The sequence below is a fragment of the Panulirus ornatus genome, chromosome 20 (assembly GCF_036320965.1).
Source record: "Panulirus ornatus isolate Po-2019 chromosome 20, ASM3632096v1, whole genome shotgun sequence".
In the NCBI taxonomy this organism is placed as follows: Eukaryota; Metazoa; Arthropoda; class Malacostraca; order Decapoda; family Palinuridae; genus Panulirus; species Panulirus ornatus.
In genome coordinates, this window is record NC_092243.1 from 67,399,083 (window position 1) to 67,423,612 (window position 24,530).

Consider the following 24,530-nt stretch of genomic DNA (forward strand, 5'->3'; position numbering starts at 1 on the left):
ATGAAAGTGGTTGAGAGAGCAGAAGAGGGTGTGTGGAAATGGTTAGGTCACATGTAGAGAATGAGTGAGGAAAGATTGACAAAGAGGATATGTGTGTCAGAGGTGGAGGGAACGAGAAGTGGGAGACCAAATTGGAGGTGGAAGGTTGAAGTGAAAAAGATTTTGAGCATTCGGGGCCTAAACATACAGGAGGGTGAAAGGTGTGCAAGGAATAGAGTGAATTGGAATGATGTGGTATACCAGGGTTGACATGCTGTCAGTGGATTGAACCAGGGCATGTGAAGCATCTGGGGTAAACCATGGAAAGTTTTATGGGGCCTGGATGTGGAAAGGGAGCTGTGGTTTGGGTGCATTACACATGACAGCTAGAGACTGAGTGTGAACAAATGTGGCCTTTGCTGTCCTTTCCCAGTGCTACCTTGTGAGCTCGTGGGGGCAGGGGGGGTGCTGGTTAATGTGTGGCAGAATGGCGACACGAATGGATGAAGGCAGCAAGTATGAATATGTATATATTTGTTTATGTATTGTATGTATATGTTAAAATGTATAGGTATGTATATGTGTGTGTGTGGGCGTTTATGTATATACATGTGTGCTACCTTGTGAGCTCGTGGGGGCAGGGGGGGTGCTGGTTCATGTGTGGCAGAATGGCGACACGAATGGATGAAGGCAGCAAGTATGAATATGTATATATTTGTTTATGTATATACATGTGTATGTAGGTGGGTTGGGCCATTCTTTCATCTGTTTCCTTGCGCTACCTCACAAACGCAAGAGACTGCAACTAAGTATGATAAAGCGTCTAGGGTAAACCATGGACAGTTTTGTGGGGCCTGGATGTGGAAAGGGAGCTGTGTTTTCGGTGGATTACACATGACTGCTAGAGACTGAGTGTGAACAAATGTGGCCTTTTGTCTTTTCCCGCTACCTCGCAAAGGGAGGGGATGCGATTTCATGTGTGGTGGGGTGGCAAAGAGAATGAATAAAGGCAGCAAGTATGAATATGTACACGTGTATATATGTATATGTCTATGTACATATATATGTACGTTGAAATGTATAGGTATGTTTATGTGTGTGTGTGTGGACATGTATGTATATGCATGTGTATGTGGGTGGGTTGGGCCATTCTTTCGTCTGTTTCCTTGTGTTACCTCAGTGGCAGATTAATGAATTTATCCTTGTTGCAGGTGCGTCAGTACAGATGTCCTCACTGTGATTATACTTGCAACTTCAACTCTTCATACAACCGTCATCTGCGACTTCATAATGGAATTAAACCCTATAAATGTGGTTATTGTGACTTCCATGCTAGAGAAGCCTATGTTATTCGTAAGCATTGTGCGAAAGTCCACAAGGTAAGATATAAGTACTGGGTCGGAAGGTACTTTGATTATCAGAAGGGTGACCATGGGTCATGAAGTTTAGTGATGTTGTGTGCGAAAGTGTGCGCATCCATGTCCAGAGATTGCAAGACAGTTAAACAGTAAATATGTGATGTCTTTGTGGTAGGGATTCTTTTCCTTTTGATCATCCAAATATCATGGGCATGAAGGTTTTGGGATTTGTTAAATTTGTTTCTTAGTATTTGTTAGGGATAGGTCATACCTAGAGTATGGAAGGGAAAGTGTGACTTGTTTTTGTCTGGGAAGTATAAATTGCAGTGAATGTATGTCTGATAGGTTGAAGTTAAAGACTGAGTTGGGATGCTGGTTATTTTGTGTTTGTTGGGATATTTCATTTTTTTGTGTTTTGCCTGTCATATTTGTTGGGGGTGGAGGGAACTTTATATCAGGAGTTAATGAAGTGTGAGGCAGGGGTAAGCATTTCATATCTACTTGGTTGTTGGTGGTTAGTAGTGCAGGGTCTAGTGCCATTGCAGAAAATTCAGGGCTGACCATGTTGAGGTGGGACTGTATTAAGAGGATCTTTGTTTCATTGTTTAGGTGTTAAGTGTTTGTGGTGGTGGTTAGGCTGCTAATGATTGTTCTGAGTGTATTATTTTGTGTGATTTGCAGTCTTGTTATATTTGCTCTTGAGAATAGAAACCAGACAAGTGGGACATGGTTTAAACAGGAGTGGATGAACTGTTCATAAAGGATGTTCAGGGATTCTTTTTCTTTTGATCATCCATATCTCATGCCAGTTAGTGTTCTAAGGGCACTTGTTTGTGTGATGTTTTTGTGTTGATATTATTGGTATGGGAATTGAATGCAGGGCATTTGTTTCTGTGTTGATTTTATAGGTATGGGAATTGAATGTAGGTTATTTGTTTGTATATTGTTTTTTGTGTGTATGTTTCTGTCGTATGTGTGTCATACATGATGCAGACTGGATTCTTGTCTGTCTGAGGTTAAAAGAGTGATCAGGACTTTTGTGGAGATGCAGACATTCTTTTCTGGGTGAGCCATTATTCCAATCGAGTAATATTAGTTGCATGTTTGTTCTTGTCGTTGTAGTATTGTGGTGTTTTGATGTTATGGTTTTCTTGAGGCACTGGGAAGTCATGTAGGAAGAGATTGAATAGAGTTGGAGAAAGTACTGCTCCTTGGAGAAGTCCATAGTATAATTCAAGTGTTTTAGAAGTGAAGCTGTTTTGATAGACTGCCACAGCAGCCAGCTTTGCAACTATCACTGTTGTGGAGGATAGTGTCAAGTATGTTTTGTGTGATGATGTGTCAAGGGATATTGCCAAATGCTTCATTGATGTCTGTTGGCACTAGTTTTGTGTGGGAAGGGATCTGTTTATGGTTAAAGCTATTTAGGATATGTTGTGTTAAGTCATTATGTAGCGAGCTGACAGAGTGGTTAGGACTGTAGCTATGTTTTGTGGGTGAGATTAGGATTTGTTTGATTCTGTTGTGGATTGGATTTTTGCAGTATTTGGATCCAGAGGATAGAAGTGATATTGGATGGTAGTATGAAGATGAGTTGGGTGGTTTGGAGGGTTTTAGGATTGGTATTATGCTGGCAAGTTTCAAGATGTTAGGGATTTTGTTGTGTAATTAGGATTTTTTGAAGGCATCTGTAGGTGCTTGGACTGCAAATGAGCCAAAGTGTTTAATGTGAAGGTTTGATGTGTTGGGAGATTTCCTTTGAGTTACATTGCTTGCACTAGTGAGAGTGAAGTGTGGATGGGCACTTGTTTAGGGATGGATTTTGTCTAGGTTTTTCATGACTTTCCTATTTCAATGTAAGGTTGGTTTGTGGCAGAGGTTTTAGTGGTTTCTCATGAATATAATTGTGTGTTCTTTGGGAGAAGGGATTTCACTGGATTGGGTCAGGAGGGCTTCATAAGTGGGGGCTAGATTGGTATGGTAAGTGTGAATTTTCTTTAACATGCACTAGAGTTGGTCGCTTTGGGTCTTATAATTCATTATGTCAAGGAAGGAGTGCCTGTTGTCAGTTTGTCTTTCATTGATTAGGTTAATGATGGTGTTTTATATATGATTACATGAATCGATAGTTAATGCATCATATGCCTCTAATTTCAGGGAAAGAAGACTGTCATTGAAAATGATAAAGATTTCAAGGCTCCATATCGCTATGCATCTAGGGTAAAGAAAGAGAAGTATGAATGGTTAGACTACAATGAGACAGAGGAGGAAGATTTCAATCACGGTGCTACACATGATGTTTTACTGCCCTTGCAGTCTGGAGTGAAAGAAGAAAGTGAATCAGTTCTATCACAGATTAAAGATGATACATGCAGAATTCACACTGACTCTAAGGTTCGGGAAAATGAATCCTCATTAGGGAATGCTGTGCAGTCTGTCTCACTTGGAGTTGATATGAACGTCTGCAGTAGCATTAGAGGCACTGTTTCTCTTTGTGAGAATTTAGGGAGAGAACAATATCATACTGAGATGCCTAGGAAAATCAGCCCTAAAACTCAACCCAAGAGGATTGTTAAACCTGTAAGTGAACTTAGGAGTGCACCTGCACAATACAAGGTAACAGTGGCTGCTTTAGGGTCAGAATATCAAATAAGAAATACACAAGAGTTTAATATGCCTGAAAACTGTAGTTTAGTAAAGCCAGTTGAAGAGTTTCTTAAAACTTGTGCAACAGAAAATATTAACAATGAGGATACAAGTGGAAAATCAAGAGAAATAGTTAGCCTCACATCTTTGATGAAAACCTTTTGTTCTGATAGAGAAAATGATTGTCCATTTCAGAGTGGTGAATCCCAGAAATCCACACCAAGATATTTACTTCAAGGCAGTGTTCCTGTCAAGGTTAAAACTTTCAAACTCAGTCATGAGCTTCGTGGGAGAATTGGAAAAAAAGGTGGAGTGAAGATTAATAGACCTGACACATGTTTTAGGCAGTTAGAGATAGAGCCACAAAATGATGATTCATTGATGTCTGAAAAAAAATTAGTGACTTCTTCACATCCTGAAAATGAAGATATATGTTGTAGTATAAGTGTTAGTGTAGCTGAAATTTGTGATATGAATGAGAATACTGTTGTAATGCATTTAGGTACTGTAAATAGTGAAACTTTGAACCTAGAGAAAATTACGTATTGCACATCATCGGTTGAAATACAAGGAAGTCCTGCTGTTGTGGAGAAGTGTTCAGAAACCAGTAACCCAGATCCTAGTGAATCAAATGTAGGAAATTTAGGTTGCCTTTCTGAAGATGTTAAAGGAAGAACCAGGGATGGGGCTACAGATACTGAAGCCACTAAAAGAGATAGCACATGTAAAGACAATGCAGTACTTGTCAAGGAACCAGATGTTAAACAGTGTGAAGATCAGCAAGTTCCTCATAAATTGGAGCCATTAGTTTGTGTTCCTACTGAAGGATTAGAGAATAATCTTCATACACATATTGCTTTCCTCACAGATTCGCGTGTGCAACGCCTTAGTAACCGGATTTCAGCCACACCAGGAGTGATGACACGGGATCTTCTTGATCTAGATTATAGCAATAATGATTACTTTTGTTCAGAAAAAGTTAGGCTAATGATGAAGAAGAAAAAAGGTGGTCGAGTAAAATGTCGTGAATGTGGCACAACTACAACGTACAGAGCCTTTTATAAGCATGCAAAAAAACATTTTAATGTCAAACCCTTCAAGTGTGGTTACTGCTCATATAGATCCATTGAAAAGAGCAAGATACGTGTACATAATACCTTTTGTCATCCTAGCAACCCGTGCATAATACTGAAGCTTTCACCAGAGACTGCTGGTATTAACACCAGTGAAACAAAGCCTAGTCATGAAAATGAATTTTTACTCTCAGGTACTGAAGAAGATGGTAAGTTTGAAACTGTTCAAGCTTCTAGTAGTGAATCAACCTTGTCAGTTACAGATAGGAATTCGCTGAATTCAATAACTGACACCTTCATTCCAAAAAGGAAGAGAGTTTATCCAAATGTAAATAAATCAGCCACTCAAGTGAACAGCCTGACTGCTCCTTCTGGTGGAACACTTGGTGGAAAAGTCAGTGCACCACACAGACAGCCTCCCTTCCAATGCCCAATTTGTTTCAAATGTCTACAGAAGCATACCCCTTCCATACGAAGACATCTCTACAGTCACTATGGATATAAACCTTACAAGTGTGGTTACTGTACCTTCACTGGTATTGGACAAAGTGAGGTAAGTCATATTGTCATTTTACCTTTGTCCTTATTATGTAGTATAATTTCTTTTGATATGCTTACTCATTTGCATGTTTTGAAAATTTATGAATTTTTAGATACAGCATTTGTGTTTTGTAGACCTTATCACATTTGGAGACATTACCATAGAAAAGCAAGTATTTTATGATAAATTTTCCTCATTTTTTTTCATACATGCTTGCCATTTTCTGAGTGAGCAAGGTAGCATCAAGAACAGAGCCTTAGTGGGATAATGCATCACTTGGCTCCTTGCATTGTAGCCTCTTTTGGAAAATGATACAGGAAGGGTGGGTTTCCAGCCACCCACTTCCGCCCCTCTTAGTTGCCTTCTACGACATGCAGGGAATATGTGGGTAGTATTCTTTCTCCCCTGACCTCAGGGATATATTTCATTGATTAATCTTTTACTTTGGCAACATTCAGTCTGTGGTCCCTGTTGATAATCTCAGACTCTACTCTCTCACCAAGATGTCGATGTTTCTGTAATTGTTTAGGCTTCTCTAATGCTTCTTCATTAGTGTAATCAATGTACTCCTCTTGTTAAATTGCCCCCTATTCTTTAAACACATATTCTTGTACTTCATATTAGAACAGTAGTTATGTTTGTGAAGATGGTTGTGTAAATCAAATAATGTAAGTAATGGTGATTGGGGGGACTACTTTATTGATGAGACAACACTGAATATCATATTTATTTATTATAATTAGATGCCATTTCCTGCATCTGCGAGGTAGCGCAAGGAAACAGACAAGGAATGACCCTACTCACCCACATACACATGTATATACATAAATGCCCATACACGCACATATACATATCAACGTATACATACATATACATTCAGACACATACATATATACACATTTGCATATTCATACTTGCTGCCTTCATCCATTCCTGTCACCACCCCGCCACACATGAAATAGCAGAATGTTAATATGCTGTTAGAGAAAAGCAAAGAAAGAGCAGATGAAGATTTTGGAAGAAAGTTTAGGGGAAAAAAGAAATTGCTGTGAAAGAAGGTAAAAAAGGAAAGAGGTGGATGCAAGAGGGGAAATGTTAATGTGAGAAGCAAGGAAGGGGAGTTGCTCATTCGAAAGGAGGAGGTGAAAGGAAGATGGAAAGAGTCTTTTGAAGAACTGATGAATGTGGGAGAAGGTGAAGCAACAGTTTTTGCATGCATGGGTAATGATGGAAGGAAGGGGATACAAGTGCAAGGGCCTATAGCAAAAAGGGAGGTAAAATGGGTAAAAAAGAGGCTGAAGGTAGGAAAGTCACCTGGAGGAGATTGGATTCTGGCTGAAATGCCGAAGTACAGAGGAGAAAGTGTAATAGACTCGATGCATTTCTTATGTAATTTAACTTGGAAATGGAAGGCTGTGTCTCATAGCTATTATTGTTCCTTTTTTTGAAGGAAAATGTGCCAAGGATGTATGTAGCAATTATAGGGGAATGAGTCTGTTAAGTATACTAGCAAAAGTGTATGCAGGAGTGTTGATTGAAATAGTGATGGAAGTGACTGATTGTAGAATAAGTGAGGAGCAAGGGGGCTTTAGGAAAGGAAGTGGACATGTGGGTATTATTTTTGTGATGAAAATGACTGTGGAAAAGTATTTAGTGAAAGGTAAGTAGTTGTTTGCAGCTGTTATGGGTCTGGAGAAAGTATGTGACAGAGTTGAGCAGAATGCTTTATGGGATGTGCTAAGGATATATGAGTTAGGGGGCCAAGTGTTGAATGGTATGAAAGCCATCTGTACAGTAGCAAATACATGTCAGAGTGGATGGAGAGTTGAGCAAAAGTTACAGCATGCATTTGGGTGTGAGACAGGCTATGTGATGTCACTTTTGCATTTTAGTGGTTATCAAGTTGCACTCTTTTGACCCAGGTAGCTGTCTTTTCATCTCACAAACACATGGAATGCTAGTATTCTGTCCACAAACATACAATCTCTCCTTTTCATATGTTACACGTGACAACATTTAACTCACACAGCTCATTCTTCTTAACTCTAGATTTTCCTGCAGTGAGCACTATGCACTAGTGCTGCCTTTTGGCAAAATAGTAGTAGGTCTTAGATAGAAATAGTAGATAGGAACATTTAGGCTGGATTATTAAGTAAAAACATTAGGTAGAAGCGGTAGGTAGGAGCATTAGGTAGAAGTAGTCATTAGGAACATTAGGTATGAGCCTCTGCAAACACTGTATTAGACTTTCCCTCTGCCAGTGGTTTGTTAAGGATGAGGCACTAAAGGTCAAGAAAAGGCACTGGAGTTCTTTAGTTATGGAGACTTTGTTGCTGTGGCCACCCCTTTGAGGGAGATCCAGTTGGAATGGGTGTCAGAGATATAGATAGATCTAGAGTGATAAGAGGGATGAAAGGAAAACTTAGGAGGGGGGTACAGAGATGGAGTATGGGAGTGAGATATAGGAGGGGGGTACAGAGATGGAGTATGGCAGTGAGATATAGTGGCTAGTGACATGCATGTTTGCAGATGATGCTTTGTTGTTTGCCTAGAGTGAAGAGGAGTTGCAGAGGGTTTTAGGTGTCTTTTATGTGTGTAAGCATAAGCAGTTGAAGGTAAATACGATTAAAAGTAAAGTAATTGAAATGAAACAGAATGAAAGTATAGATTTTGCAAAACCCTATAGCTTGAAAGAAGGAAGTGCAGTAAATCATATTATAGATATGGGAGGAGAAAGACTGGAAGAGGTGAGAGGATTATTTATACATATGAGCTCTTCTGGAAAAGTCTAGTGATATGAGAGGAGAGATAAGGAAGAGAACAGTATTGGGTAGAAGAGTCATTGTGACCATTAATAAAGATTGAAGAGTAGAGGTGTAAGTGCGGAAGTGAAGAAAGGATCAGGAGACAGCATAGTCCTACCAACCCTGACCTACACAGCCAAAACATGGAAAAGAACGAGTAACGAAGATCAGGAATCCAGGCTGTGAAAATGAGCTATTTGAGAGGAGCACGAGTATGACTAGATGGAATGAAGAAAGAAATGAGAGGATGTATGATAGATATTGTATGGCAGGGAAGGCAAAGGGAATGAATTGTGGGGTGGTAGAGTGGGTGAAATGAATACTTTGAGGTGGTTTGGGCTTGTGAAAAGAATGCTAGACAGGGAATGTAGAAGGAGAATGTATGATAGTACAATTAAAGGGGTTGGTGTGAGAGGAAGACACCTATGACGGGGAAATAGAGTTGAAGAGCACTGGAGGGAGAGAAATGGTGGAAGAATATGTGGAATGGTATATGTAATTATGTGGGAATGAGCTTAGGTCATTCACGTGGCAAGTTTGTGGCTGCAGATTCATGGAGTAACAATAGGAGCCCATTGGAAAACAGTAGGTCATGTAAGGTAATCACGTGTTTAGGAACAGATAGTGGATGAGCCAATTTAAGTTATTGGGGTTTTGCATGATTATCATACCAAAAGGAGTGGGACTTTCTCATTTCCTTTATCTATTGGCCTCCCATGTTGAAAGGAATAACTTTTCATGGTTGAAAATTCACTTGTTACTTATGTTTCTTCATTATCTTTTAATCTTTCTGTGTAAGATCCATATAATTTAAAGCTCCATTGTGCTGCAAAACCATTTCCAATTTGACTTCTTGAATTCTTATGAAAACTTAAACCTCATCATGAACTTTAAACAATTGCAAATAAGAAAAGTTCTTTCTCAGCAAGTTCCTTGCTTGATTTTGTCTGCCTTAGGAAGATATATTAACGATATATAAGCACTTACAATAGAAACCAAAGAACAGGCGTCAGTTTAATTTACTGTCACATGTTAAGAGTTATAAAGTAACGAAAACTGCCTTTTTCTATCAGTCTGACCACATGATGAACATAGAAATCTTGCTTGTAAGGATTTTTCATATCCCATATTATTTCTACAGCCTCTGTTTGAATTAATCATCTTTAGAAAATATCTGATAGTTTTATTTATCTTTTGAAATCATGTTTCATGAGATGCATGGTATGTTATTGTTAAATTCATTTAAGTGTCTGTCTGACATTGGTTCTTGCCTTATGATGCATGTTCTCTGATGTGGAGAAAACTTGATGGAGTACAGTGCCTTTAAATCCACTTCTTAGTAGTAAGAGTAACTTGCTTCAGCAAGGCCCTTTCATTCCCTATAAAAGTATTTTGGCTTTGTTTGAATACTCTCCTGGGCAAATGTCAAGTATATACATTTCACTGACTGACAGAAGTCTCATATAATGAGAGAGATTTTTATAGGCTGGAATGGCTCTATATCCACATACTAATAAGTTCATGCTTTAGGAAGTACTCTTTTCATCCCATCACCAATGATAGAAAATCCATTTTAACAAAGGAGACATTCTTGTTCTCTTCTGTTTAATGGTATAGGCTGAAAAGACCATGCAGAACATTCTCCTTGCTTCATTTTGTTTCTTGGAATTCAAAACAAATTAGAACAGTTAGCATACATTATGGCATGGTTGAACATGTGTAGCATTTTGATTCTCTTTTCCATTTTGGCTTGTGATTTTCTTTTGGTTATAAGAGAAACTCAGCTGGAGTTGCTTTAGCCCCAACCAGACCATAAAACAGAAAAGTCTCTTTCATCAGTATGATTTTTTCATGAGAATGAAGGTATTATTTTGTTCTCTGCAGGTACGAGCACATCATGTCACTCATGGCTTCACAACACCTCCTAAGGTTGAACCTTCAGGGATCCCCATGCCACTTGGTCTTACTCCATATGTCAATGACATACTCACCCACCATCGTGGTGGAAGGCCACCTAACAAAAGAAAGGGACAACCATGTCAGCAAAATGTAGCATCACAGCTCAAACAAGCACCTAGTGGAGAAACTGATCTTTTGTGGGTAGAACCAGAAACAGTTTCAAAGGAAGACCTAACAGCAATATACTTAACTCCACAAGACAATTCTCAGCAAGGATTAGTTTCTTGTAGTCAGCAAGGTGATCTTGAGACTCTTGGTGTTGAGTCCTGCTCCTTAGCACAGCCTCTAGAATCTGAAGATTTGTCCTCTGAAGCTGCCTATGCTGTGCAGGTTTTGGAGTCTGGCCACAATGCCAGTTCTCCAAGTACTCTCCCATCTCAGCTAGACCTCAGTATTGGAACAGAATCACATTCCAATTGTAGTTCAGATTCAGTTTGTGTAGTATATTTAATTGAATGATAATAGCTTTAAAAGCAGTATGAACCATTAGATCAAAATGATGTGTATTTATGTCAGAACCAGTGAGAAAAGTATCTGTGCCAAATCTTTGTGTATATGAGTAGTATTCCTACACTTCTGAAGATATGCAGCATCCTCCCTCCGTCCAGCCATCCTTATGTCTATCATATTCTTCCTTGTTTCACGTGAATGTGTTTACTTCCTGCAGACGTGCAGTAAGGTCTTGCAATTTGCTTGCCATCTCAAAGGCCAAAGGGTCATATTTGTGGTTGTTTCACAAGGTAGAGATACACATATCTCAAACTACATTCCTTTTTTACTTTAGGAGTTTTTGTTGATTTTTTTTGTATTACTCATTTTTATCTTTTATTAATACCTATTAATAGTACTAAGATGATTTAGATATATAAAGTCTTTAAGTTGACAAAGTAATTTTATTCTGTCTTTCGTTGCCTTCATGCTCTTAACTGTTGTTTAAGAAAAATCAGTCTGTCCATATTTAGTATACCTTCCACTGTGAACAAGATCACCAGTCATGAAATTCTTTTATGCAAATTGATGAGATATTTGGTAAATGGGGAGTGCCTGGAGTAAATGAGAATGGAAGCTGTTCATGGATATTTGTGCTGAGAGGGGTTTATTCCTTGCAAACACCTTTCAATGCAAGATAATCCACAGATATACATGGATGAGGAATGGTGGAAGAGAAGAGCAAAAGGCTTTGACTGAATATGTGGCAGTGGATGAAAGATTGAGAAAGGCTGTGCTGGATGCAAGAGTCATGAGAGAATTCTTTGAAGACTGACCATTTCACAGTTCTTGTGGGGATGAGGATCAGGGTGAAAAGTAGGTGTGGTGTAAGAAAAAATGGAATGGTAAATGTGTTGGCAAGCAAGAGGATGAATTGGAAAAAATGCAGGGAGGAGTAGGAAAGGAAGGTCACTGAAAGCTCGGATTGAAGTGTAGTGAATGTAGGAATGTAGTCATGTGTGAATGAGCGTGTCTAAAATGTTCAGATAAATACTATTAAAGGTTGTAGAATCAGTGGTTGGATACAAGTTAGTGAGATACAGGATTAAAAAGGGCAATTCATGCTGGAAAGAAGAGATTAGAAATGCTGTGGAAGAGAAAGAGAAGGCCTATGGTAGATTGTTCAGTGGGAATGTACCAGTGGAAGTTTAGCAAAGGAGGGAAGAATACAAACTATGAAGCAGAATTTTAAGATGATAGAGGAAAGCAAAGAAAGAGAAAATGAAGATTTTGGAAGAAAATTATTGAAAAGTTTTGGGATAATGATATACTGTACTGGAAGGAGGTGTAAAAGGAAAGAGGTAGAAGTAAGAGTGGAAGTGTTGATGTGAAAAGTAAGGAAGGGGAATTGCTGAATCAATAGAAGGAAGTGAAGGTAAGAGAGAAAGAGTATTTGGAAGAACTGAGGAATGTGGGAGAAGGGGAGGCAGCAGTTGTTACATGAATGGGTATGGAGGAGGGAAGGAAAAGCAGGGGCCTGTAGCAGAAAGGGAGGCTGAAGGTAGGAAAGGCACCTGAAGTGGATGGGATTGTGGCTGAAATGCTGAAGTATGGAGGAGAAAGTTTGATAGAGTTGATGGATCTTATATGTAATTTAGCATGGAAACTGAAAGTTGGGCCTGAGGATTGGGTGAAAGCTATTATCATTCCTTTGTTCAAAGGAAAATGTGCTAAGGATGTATGTAGTAGTTATAGGGGAATAAGTCTGTTGAGTATACTAGGAAAAGTGTATGCAATAAAATTAATTGATAGAGTGATGGAAGTGACTCGATGGAGGATGAGTGAAGAGCAAGGGGATTTTAGGAAATGTAGTGAGGTATGTGTGGATCAGATTTTTGTTGTAATGATAAGCTTGGAAAAGTATGTAGCTTTAAAAGGTAAGAAGTTGTACGCAGCTTTTATGGATCTGGAGAAAGCATTTGACTTAGTTGAGTGGAATGCTTTATGGGATGTATTAAGAATATATGGTATGGGGGACAGTTGTTGGATGGTGTAAAAGCCTTCTACAGAGGAGCAAATGTGTACGTAAGAGTGGATGGAGAGGTGAGTAAAAGTTTTGGGATACATGTGCGTGTGGGGCAGGGCTGTGTGATGTCACCGTAGCTTTTTAATATAGGTATGGATGGAGTGATAAGAGAGATTAAAGCAAAACTAGGGAAGAGTGGTGCAGGGATGGAGTGTGGCGATGAAATGTGGTGGCTTGTAGCAAGCCTGTTTGCAGATGATACTGTGTTGTTTGCTGAGAGTAAAGAGGGGTTACAGAAGGTTGTAAGTGTTTTTTATGATGTGTGTAAGCTTAGGCAATTGAAGGTAAATGCAAGTGAAAGTAAAGTAATGGTATTTGAAAGGAAATAGAGTGAGAGTGTAGATTTTGTAAAACCATACAGAGTGAAAGAAAATGTACTAAATTGTGCTTTGAATATTGGGGGGAAAAGAGTGGAAGAAGTAAGGGAATTTAAGTATCTGGGAGCTGTCTTGGGCAAGTGTGGTGATATGGAAGGAGAGAGATGGGAGAGAGCAGTACGTTAGAAGAGTCATCGAGTCCATTGATAGAACAATGAAGGGTAGACGTGTAAGTATGTAAGTGGAGGGAGGATTAAGGGACAGCATAGTCCTCCCAACCCTGGCCTATGCAGATGAAACATAGACATGGAATGAGGCACAGAGGTCAAGAATCCAGGCTGTGAAAAGAGTTATTTGAGAAGAGCATGTGGTGTGACTAGATAAAGAAAGAAATTGAAAGGGTGTATGAGAGATGTGGTGTGGCAGGAAATGCAAGGGGAGTGAATTGTGGAGTGGTAGAATAGGTGAAACATAATACTTTGAGGTGGTGTGGGCATGTGGAAAGAATGCAAGGCTGGGAGTTTACAAGGAGAATCTATGATAGTCCCATTAAAGGGGTTGGTGTATTAGAAGACCACATGTGACATGGGCAAATAGGGTGGAGGAATACTGGAGGGAGAGAAATAGTAGAAGAATGTATGGAATGGTGTATGCAAGGGAGGCATGTAAGGACAGTGATAAGTGGAGGCTCTTTTGCCATGGCCACCCCTTGATGGGAGTTCCTGGAGGGAATGGGCTTCAGGGATAGAGATATACAGAAATCCCTTTATAGCCATATATTTTCTCAGTCTGTTTCTCCTCCATCCTCTCTTTCCTTTTAACCCTGTTTGTATACACGTTATCTTTCCTACATCTGGCCCTTCTTTACAGGCAAATCATCTGAGTACTCCATTCTTTAATTTCATGCATACTCCTATACCTGTGTAACATTTTTTTCGATGATCTTATCTCTCTTATCCATTCTTCCTTTCTGACATTCCAGTTTTAAGAAATTTTATCTCAATAGCTTGTGCTTTCTCTCATTGTGTAATTGCAAACTTATGCTTCACTCCCCTTTTTCAAGATGGGCTGAACTGCATTGACTAACAAACTGCCAAACTGCCTTCAAACTCACTTTTAGGTTTCATCGTTTCTTAAACGGTCAGTAGCTTACCTGCTACTCACCACTATTAGATATATCATTATTCATACCTCCATCCCAACCTGGATGAAGATATTTCTTACCCTTTGCTACTTCTATCCAAGTGAAATTGGACATAATAATTTTTTTTTCAGCCTTCACCATTTTGCTCATGTGAACATTTTCTCATATTTTCCTATCCATAATCACATTATCCTTTTCCTGTTTATATTTTAGTTCCTGTGTCATTTCGCCGTATATATCATCCCCCTTTTTGATTTATCCCTTTTCCAGTCTAATTTTTATTATATATCAAGCCAAGTCCTCCCATACAGCTCCATCCCTGAAGAAATTAAACTGTAAGTGCCTAACACATTCTTTTCCCATCCTAGTTTAAGGGGATAATGATATATATGTTTGCATTTGGTAGTTTTCACATGGTATAGATGAGGTTGTACTTCAGTGGATAGGAAATTGGTTGGCTGAGTGTAAACAAAGAGTTGTGATTAATGGTTGTGCCTCAGAATGGTTAGCTGCAATAAGTGATGTGCCACAAGGATCAGTCTTGGAACTTTTTCTCTTTCTCATGTTGCATTATTAATGATACTGATGATGGGCTGCTTTGTAAGATATCAGTATTTATTGGTAAAACCAAGCTGGGAAATAAATCTACAAATGAACATCTACAGCTTCAAACTGACATAAACAAACTAATGGACTGGGCTCATAATCATAAATAGCTTGTGAATTTTAATATCAATAAATGCAAAAGTTTTACATATGTATGTATTTATTATACTTGATTGCCATTTCCCACCTGAGTGAGGTAGTGCCAGGAAACAGATGAAGAATGGCCCATCCACTCAGATACACACATATATACATAAACGCCCATACACACACATATACATACATATCAACAGATACACATATACATACACATACATAAACATACACATATACGTATATACACATGTACAAATTCATAATTGTTTGCCTTCATCCATTCCTGGCACTACCCTGCCCCACAGGGAAGAGCATTGCTACCCAATGTTTCAGCAAGGTAGCACCAGGAAAAGGAAAAAAAAAGCCACATTCATTCGCACTGTCTAGCTGTCATGTGTAATGCACCAAAATCACAGCTCCCTATCCACATCCAGGCCCCACAGACCTTTCCATGGTTTACCCCAGATGTTTCACATGCCCTGGTTCCAAGTTGTACATATCAATAGTAAAAATGAAAAGGTAAGCTACAGTGTGAATTCTGTTGAACTGCAAAACGTAAATGAGGAAAAGGACTTGGGCATAATAATCACTGGTGACCTAAACAAGTAAGCAGTGCAAAGAAGCAGTGAAAAGTTTTGATGTTTACAAAGCTCTTTTGTTACTAGATATAGATAAAGCTTCATCACCTGGATTCTTACCTAAAATACTTTTAAAAGAATTAGCCTATAAGTGTTCCTTGAACACATTTTTTACTTGATGTTTGAGACGGAATTTTGCTTGATATTTGGAAGGGTGACACTGTCACTGCACTCCCTAAAAAGAAAATAGTAACTCAGCTAGGAGACTTACAACCACTTTCCCTTACTCCTGATTTAGGAAAAATTTTGGAAGGTACTGTGTTAGACCAAACTTGGATCAGCGCCAATATGGTAATTTGAAAGGTAGTCTACATCTCTCTACTTAATTACATTCCCAGACTTTCTTTTAAAGGGCCTAGATCAGACTAGGAAAATTGTGCAGATTGTTTCAGTTGATTTCAAAAAAGCATTTGATTACATTGGTCATATTGTTGCAGTTTGGGAACTTTATTTTTGGGTTCCTGGTCCTCATAAGTAACCTTTATTGTAAGTTTTCTATGAGTGTAAGCATAAAGTGACATACCAAGATTCCATGTCTAAGTGGGACAACATAACTTGTAGTGTTGTACCCCAGGGAACAAAGTTAGGACCTATTATGTTCTTAGCTGTGATCGATGATATCTGTAGAAACTCAAACTTTTATGTAATATATGTTGACAATCTTACCCTCCGTGAGGTTATTGATGTTACTGATAGAATGACATTCACAATGCAAAACACCTTAAGTGATCTTGAGCATCATTGTGTCACTGTCACAATGACACTCAACCATCTTAAATGTAAGGTTATGTTTGTGTTACCACCAAAACGACCCATTGTTCTTCCACAGTCAGTATCACATGGATGTAACTTACCCAAAGAGCGTAGCTGTAATCTGTTAGGTGTGCAGATTAACTGAGCTCACAGTTGGAATGATCATGTTGAATATACGATCATGAAAACAAACAGATGCATGTTTACTTTGTACCGAGCAAGACAGTTTGGTTTTAGTAAGGAAACAATGTTCAAATTATAAGTTGGCTTATACCTACATCCCCAGAATATGCACCCTGGCTTGACTCAGGCGCAGCACTCACACCTCGAAAGCATACAGAAACAGTGTTTCAGAGTTATCATACGTAGTCGGTACACAAATTATGAAACTGCTTTAGCAAGCTTGAACTCCCTGTCATTATACAAAATGAGAGAGAAACTAACAATACAGTTAGGAAAAATCTCATAAAATCTGACAAACTCTGTAACCTGCTACTACAAACATTGTATAACTTACATGGCAGAGTCACTAAAAGAAATAGACAATTATTGCAGTCTGTAAGTAGTAGAACCACACGTTATCAAATTCAAGTATACTGTATATGGTTAGAAAACTTAATACTGGGTAAGACTTTCGTTTTATTTCAAATGAGGCGAAGAACTCTTTCTTCAGCAGGATTGTTAACATAAGGAATGACTTACCAATTATAGTTGAAAGAAATACCATAAAATGTTTAAGAATAGATTTGTCAAGAATTTCACTTAAGTTCACAACTAACATCATTTGTGCCTCCTTAGTCTCGTTGAAAGTTTGCAGGTTTTCCCCTTTGCATTGTCTGTATGCCTTCCAACTTTCACCACACTAATCTGTAAGTTTCTTATGTTGTCCATTGTCAAAAACAGCCTCTAAGGGATCCAGTGATATGATTGTTGTTTTAATTTCTTGCATCAATTTCTAGTGGTCACCAGACCATACATTTGACCTTCACAGGTGTCACCTAGATCCAAGCCATTGATCATTCATCCAAAGTAAATGTCGTATTACTGTAACTTGATGATTATACTTCTCTGCCTCAAACACTTTCACTGACTTCATTGTAGTTTAGGCATCAGAAATCCATTCTATTAATTTTATCGTAAAGAACTCGACTGTGCTACTTTCATATACTTATATTTAGGTGCATAGATTGCCTGTTTCTCACATATTTATTACTTAAATTAACTTTACCAGTATTTACTTTTAGACATGAGTCTGTAAGTATACTTATTGCCATGTCTGTAAGCACTTGATCTTGGTTTTTGATTTGCCTTTAAGTAACTCCATTTTTAAAATTTTTACTGAAATGTAAATCATTGACATTAACTCTGCCAGAAACTGAACTTAAGTTTGCATGTTAGGATGTTTTGTAAAATTAGACTTTAAGATAGGAACATTTCTTTGTCATGGTACGGGCTGCCTGTGAGGATCCTATCTCCAAAACAAAACACACAGTTCTTGTGCCATTTTTTTTAAACCTTTGCTACCCATTCTGTTATGATTGGTATTCATATATGGCTCCAGTCCAGTCAAGCTGGAACCTGACAGCAAGGGTGTAGAATTTCTGACTAGACATATCCAATATCTGATGTAAAAAATATCCAACATAATGGAGTAAATTGTTCCACCTTTGATGTATGAAAGCGAGATCTTACTTGCCTCACATCCAGCAAATTGAAATAAGGGAGACAAAGCATATGCAGTCTGCATGGGATGAGAGGCCCAGGGAAGTGAATCAGTTGTTGTTTGCTGATGATACAGCACTAGTGGTGGACTTGAGTGAGAAACTGCAGAAGTTGGTGAATGAGTTTAGGAGTGTGTGAAAGTAGAAGGTTGAGAGTGAATGTGAGTAAAAGCATGGTTATTAGGTTTAGCAACCTTGGACAGAATAGTTGGGGTGCAAGTTTGAATGGAGAAAAAGTGGAGGAAGTGAAGTGTTTTTAGATACCTGGAAGGGATATTGACAGTGAATGGAACCATGGAAGTGGAAGGTCATAGGGTGAGGAAGGCAGTGGTTCTAAGAGCATTGAAGAAAATGTGGAGTTGGAGAATGTTATCTGGGAGGGCAAAAATGGGTATGTTGGAAGAAATAGTAGTCCCAACAATATTGAGTGGATGTATGGCATGGGCTATAGATAAGGTTGTGCAGAGGAGGGTGGATGTATTGAAAATTAGTTTTTTGAGGACAAGTGTGGTGCGAGGTGGTTTGATCGAGTAAGTAAGGAAATGGTAAGAGAGATAGGTAGTAATAAAAAGAATGTGAATGAGAAAGTTGAAGAGAGGATGCTCAAATAGTTTAGACAAATGGAAAGAATGAGTGAGGAAAGGTTGACAGAGATATTATATGTGCCAGAAGTGAAGGGAACAAGATCAGGGAGACCAAATTGGATATGGAAGGATGGAATGAAAAATATTTTGAGCGATCGGGGACTGAAGGTGCAGGAGAGTGAAAGGTATGCATGGGAGAGAGTGAATTGGAATGATGTGGTATACCGGAGTCACCGTGCCATCAGTGGACTGAACCAGGGCACGTGAAGCATCCAAAGTAATCCATGGAAAGGTCTGTGGGATTTTGTTATAGATAGGGAGCTGTGGTTTTCTAGCATTCCACATGACAGCAAAGGACTGGATGCAAGTAGATGCGGCCTTTCTTTGTCTGTTCCTGGTGCTACCTCACTGATGCAAGTAACAGCAATTAAACATGGAAAAACAAGGGAGATTGGTAACTTGTATAAGATAGTTTGAATTACGAGATTAGGTAGGGTAAAGAATGAAAATTTGATGAATACGTGGTATGAGGAAATAGAAAGATGCATGGTTGTAAACATTAAATAGGATATGGTCATCAAGACTACATGGCAGATGATAGATTGGTAAAGATGTATGGTAGAAGACAAAAGGAAAAGAGGTGAGTCACATTAGAGATAAATACATGCAGTGAATGAATTGTTGAAGACTATAGATATTTCAGAGGAGGACACCAGAAGAATAATTTTCAGTAATGTTCAATTAAGGTATTTTTTTATGAGGATAAAGGTACAAGTGGAAATGCTAATTTCACTGGAAGAATCGACTTGCTATTCAGAAGTGAAAGATCAACATTTGTTTCTCTTAACATGGAAGCTTTTGTTCACTTTACCAAACTGGGCATATGTGTGAGTGAACTGAGAAGCTGAATGCATGTGATCCACCCCCATGAAAATGTAAAGGAAGCTGAAGATAATATTTAGAATGGTATATATACACTAATGTTGCACAAAGGTGAGAGAGGATGGTGGGAGCAGATTCATTAATGTTATGTAGTATGTTACATAACTCTGTTAATGGGCTTTCCTGTTTGACATTTATTTGTGAAATTATTTGTTCTGGAGGTCAAGAGGGGCTGGAAAAGAGGGCAGATGAGAGTTGGGGTGGGAGAGTATCAGCAAAATTCAGGGAGAATAAGGAATTGTATTGAAAGGAAGTTAATAGGATAAGAACAAGTGAACAAATGAGGGGAGGAGATGAGGAAGTGTTACAAGGCAAGTAAAAGATGAAGAGGATATTGAGTATTTTGAGACTGTTGAATATAATAGAGAACCTGGTGGTAGATGTGGAGTATTTGGTTATTGGATGTACATAAAGCAAAAGAGCTATGGTAAGTGGTGACTGACTTGAGTGAGAAACTGCACAAGCTGATGTATGAAAAGAGGAAATTGAGAGTTAATGTGAAGAAAAGTAAGGTAATGAGGTTAAGCAGGGGAAGAGATAGAGGGATTTAAATGGAGTGATCCTGGTGGCAGGAGAGAGCTTTAGATGCATGAGAATTGATATGGCAGCGGATGGAACTGTTTGAGCTGAAAGGGGTAAAGATTATGAGTGCATTCAGGAGTATGAAGGGAGAGAGCTCACTGTTTATGAGAGCAAAGGTGAGTAAGTTTTATAGTATAGTAGTTCCATTGGTGCCATATGGATGCAAGGTATGGACTCGTAAATGAAAAAGTACAGAAGCCAGTGGATATATTGGAAGTGAAATACTTGAGGACAGCACTTATTTTGACGAGGTTTGAAAGAGTTAAAAAATTACTAGGTAAGAGAGGTGTAATAGTAAGAAATGTTGTTGAGAGAGCTGAAGAGGATGTGCTAAAATGGTATGGGCATATGGAGAGGATGAATGAAGAGAGACTGACTAAGAGTGTATACATGTCAGGAGTTCAAGTTTGGAGAAAAAGGAAAATAGTGACAATGATGATTATAGAAGTATGTCAGCCTTAGGCACACACATATCCACGACTGCAGGGCCATTGCTTCCTGATAGCTCCTCTTCACCCCCATATCAGCCACTCGTGTCTAAAATGAGGGAAAGTCCTGTTGAAGACAGTTGTTTTGTTGATATGCTACCCATAAAGAAAGAGAAGAATCCTTTCTCATGTAATGTTGTTGAAGGCATGAAAGAGGATTACAAATTGGGTCTAAACATGCAGGAGGGTGTGAGGCATGCAAGGGATAGAGCACCAGTATCTAGTATTCTTTATATACCCTCAAATTATTCCATCAGTTGGAGGTCACACCTGTAACTTTTGGTAGAGATTTCATTTAAAGGTCATATTCCTAACTTTGAGTCTTTGCAAAACCTAGAGACCAGACCTAAAACCACTAAAAGTCAGAACTTAAAGTGCTAAAGACCAGACCCTAAACTGCCAAAGGCCAGACCTTAAACTATTAAAGGCCAGACCTTAAACTGCTAAAGAACTAGAGAGAGGAAAAAAAAAGGCACCTCGGGTATCCTTCCCACGTCCACATTTGTCATGAATAGAGTAATATTTCTAAAGGTGACCATGTTTCCACCATCAGTGCTGTGCCTGTGTATGAAATAAGAGCAGTGTGAAACTGAAAAATAGAAGTGAATCCTTCGGTATCCTTCCCACTCTTTCCAGCCATCTCCCTAATGCTGAATTTTAATGTGAAACATATTCAAGTTATTTATAAACATCACTGTGCCAGTGCAAGTAATAAGAATAGAGTGAGTAATAAAAAAATCAACAGAAAGAAAGAAACACTATCTCCACATTCTCTTCTCTTCTGACTGCTTAGCAAGGTAAAGCCAGGAACAGAAAAATAATGGCCTCATTTGCTCCCATTAACTCTCTAGTGGTCATATATGATGTGCCAAAACCGAAGACCCTTCCATGATTTTCTCTGGTTCAGCCCAATGATGGTTCTAAAGCACTCCCATTTGCTGTCACATGAACACTATATACCCTCCTGCATGTTCAGGTTCCTAACGACTCGAATTATCTTTCACACAATCCATCTTGTCCTCAAACACTTCAGCACACCCTCTTCAGGTCTCATCAAAATCTTACTACCTTAACATTTCTTACTCAATCACCCCTCTTCACACAACATATTGCTCTAAAGCATTCATATCTAACACACACCCTTTTCTGTGCCTTTTATACTTGGGATACATGCCTTAAATACAAATTTAAGCACAACAGAGTAGTCCTCTTTCCTGTTACCATACATGACCAACATTCTCAATGTGTGGCCATATCAATATGTAACCTTTTTTTAACTTTTAGATTTTAAAAGAAAACAAACTAAGGTAATCCTCTTTTTATTCCCTCAAAATGCTCACAGTCCACAATGTGATGTATAGTGCCTATATATATATATATATATACATATATATATTTTGCAGACATATTAATGTGTACACTGAAATCTAAGGTACTCAAAACTGGATGTTTAATCCCGATAATGTAAGTATTACAGTACACCACTGTGTAACAATTCTAAACCCTATAACAGGAATGCTTGTGTAATATTTATCATAACCTCTTCTCAAGCCATATTTGTACATCATTTTAGAATAATCATACTGCTATCAAGATCACAAATATTTTACATATGGCCTTTCTAAAAATGTATTTCCTAAAATTATTGACTTTACAATACAATCAATATGTACACTTTACTGTAATACCTACTCATTGGAATACAGGACTGATTATAATCAAATCCATAATTAGACAGTTTACAAATGGAATGATTATGACTAATATATCTTCAGACAAACAAGCAATGTAAATCATTATAAGTATATATAATTTGATATCTGGAATGTTTATAGTGAAATGTATCTTTACCAAAGCAGAAAATCATCCTACAGTATCATCAAAGCATTTGAGTAATGACTGACATCTGCCAAAAACAGTAAGAGCTGATGCAATCACTCGGATGAGCAAGGTACAAAAATCATTGGAATACCTAAAAACACGGTCCTCCCCTTATGACATGGAGCAAAAATTTACATTTTACTCGTAATGCCTAAGAGCATGGTCTTTTTCTTATTCAACAAAAAGTTACAGTATAAGAAAAAGATTTCACATTTACAAAGATAAAATGCAATTACAGAATATCATTATGATAAAACTTCCCTTGACCAACTCAAGGTGCAGAATTAAATTTGTATAACCTTCCTAAAAGGTCATGAATATTAAGTATAACAGTCTGGAGGATAAGTCGGGGCAAGCTTACTTTGAGCTATTAGCTGTGTGCTGAGTGACAGCCATGAGACTACTGACAGCAGAAAAAAATATGAGAGGATTCACAAGACCTGAAGTAACAGATTGGATGGTACTTGTATTGTGTAGGAATACATAAGCAAGTTCCATATAAAATGAGAAATTTTTCATATGGTGTTAAAATTATATATATAAAAAGAATGGCCATTGTATACTAGAGATTCAAACCAGTGTAGAACTGCTACCATCCACCAAGTTAACCGAGTTAAACTCATATTATCGTCAAAACTGTAAAGCAACGAGTTTTCTGATGCTGTGTGAAGAGCATAATACAGAAGTGGACAGGTCAGGAAAAGAAAATAACCATCAATGCAGGTGCTGTTGAAGAGGCCCTCTTAAGTTTTGTGGGGTTCTCCACATTTCAGCATTCCACTGGTGTAGTGAGTGATGAAACATAGGACAAGGGCTATTTACTACAGAGGGGGGCCTATTTGAAAGGCTTAGGAACGATCTGAGGAGCTACATTTCTCCAGCACACTCTCATAAGATGCTTCAGACATATCAGTAGCCTGGATATACTTGCCAACACCTTCTAAAGCCTGTTTAAGATAATTAAAGCTGGTGGAGTAAAGCATCTTTGTCTTAATTTTGGCAGTGTCTGGGCACCAAGACATCAAGATTAACTTCTTCTTCTTTGTATCTGAAGTTCCCTGAAAAGTGTGCTCATACTCAAAGTCATACAAAGCATAACGGCAATGATCTGTACCTAGGTTACCAAGGTAGTTCAAGAAATCATCATACTTATCATCTCTTTCACCATATGCCTCGACATCAATTTCCTTATCATCTTTTATATGGAAAATAAGATACCTATATTTCATCCCTGTTTTAACATCTGCAAAAGCCTGCTGGACTCCATCTGCTACTGATACACCAGATGCCATTGTGTTTAACTCACAACTAGAAAGACGCACTCAGTATCTTGGGAGTCGATGAATTTTGGGGTGCAGTAATTAGTCTCTTCTTCAAGCACAGAGTCTGCAAAGGTTTTCTTATGTCAGTTGACTTGGTTCTATTCTTCCATCACCATACGTAATCCTGAAAGAAGAGATACAGCCAAATCAAAGAACTTATGTATTTTGTGTATCCTGTTTCAAAAACTGGTTCAGGTATTTTAATTACATACCAATTGTATTATTATAACGCAGGCATCCCTTTTATTGTATGTGGGGTACTTTTTCTCTTGAATTATTTCTTTTTAATTAGAAGTAATTTAATGCTGCAAAAAAATATGAATATATGAGGTACTCTTATCCAAATAACATAAGAAGGGAAAATACAAATGATTTTAAAATCTGTTTCTCTGAGTTTATCAACCATGGACATTAAGACAACAGTGCAATAATTTCCAAACAGGGACTTTGCACCTTTTTTACATAATTGTGTCACACCAGCAAACTTTCAATCCTTTAGAACTTTCCCTGTAGCAAGTGACTTGTGAAGGAGAAGAGCACAACTGTCATATTTTCAGCTTCATTCACTGTCCTTGGATAAA

The 24,530-nt window shown here is 38.3% G+C and overlaps 2 protein-coding genes across 8 annotated transcripts in view; one reads left to right on the plus strand and one right to left on the minus strand.

Annotated features, from left to right (window-relative positions):
- Window positions 1-17,923, plus strand: part of LOC139756088 (uncharacterized) — a 65,939-nt gene extending 48,016 nt beyond the window's left edge. For 6 of the 7 annotated variants that reach the window (XM_071675119.1, XM_071675117.1, XM_071675121.1 and 3 more), the window contains 3 exons: window positions 1,191-1,358; window positions 3,495-5,609; window positions 10,286-17,923. In XM_071675119.1, the coding sequence (XP_071531220.1) occupies window positions 1,191-1,358; window positions 3,495-5,609; window positions 10,286-10,819 (2,817 nt within the window). In that variant the 3' untranslated portion in view covers window positions 10,820-17,923. The remainder of the gene's footprint in view (window positions 1-1,190; window positions 1,359-3,494; window positions 5,610-10,285) is intronic. The other variant, XM_071675122.1, reaches the window with a different exon arrangement.
- A 4,129-nt stretch (window positions 17,924-22,052) lies between these two features.
- LOC139756089 (cofilin/actin-depolymerizing factor homolog) lies at window positions 22,053-23,928 on the minus strand. Its single transcript, XM_071675123.1, has one exon. It carries the CDS (start codon window positions 23,917-23,919, stop codon window positions 23,476-23,478), a length of 444 nt encoding a protein of 147 aa, XP_071531224.1. The 5' UTR covers window positions 23,920-23,928; the 3' UTR covers window positions 22,053-23,475.
- Window positions 23,929-24,530: the final 602 nt, after the last annotated feature.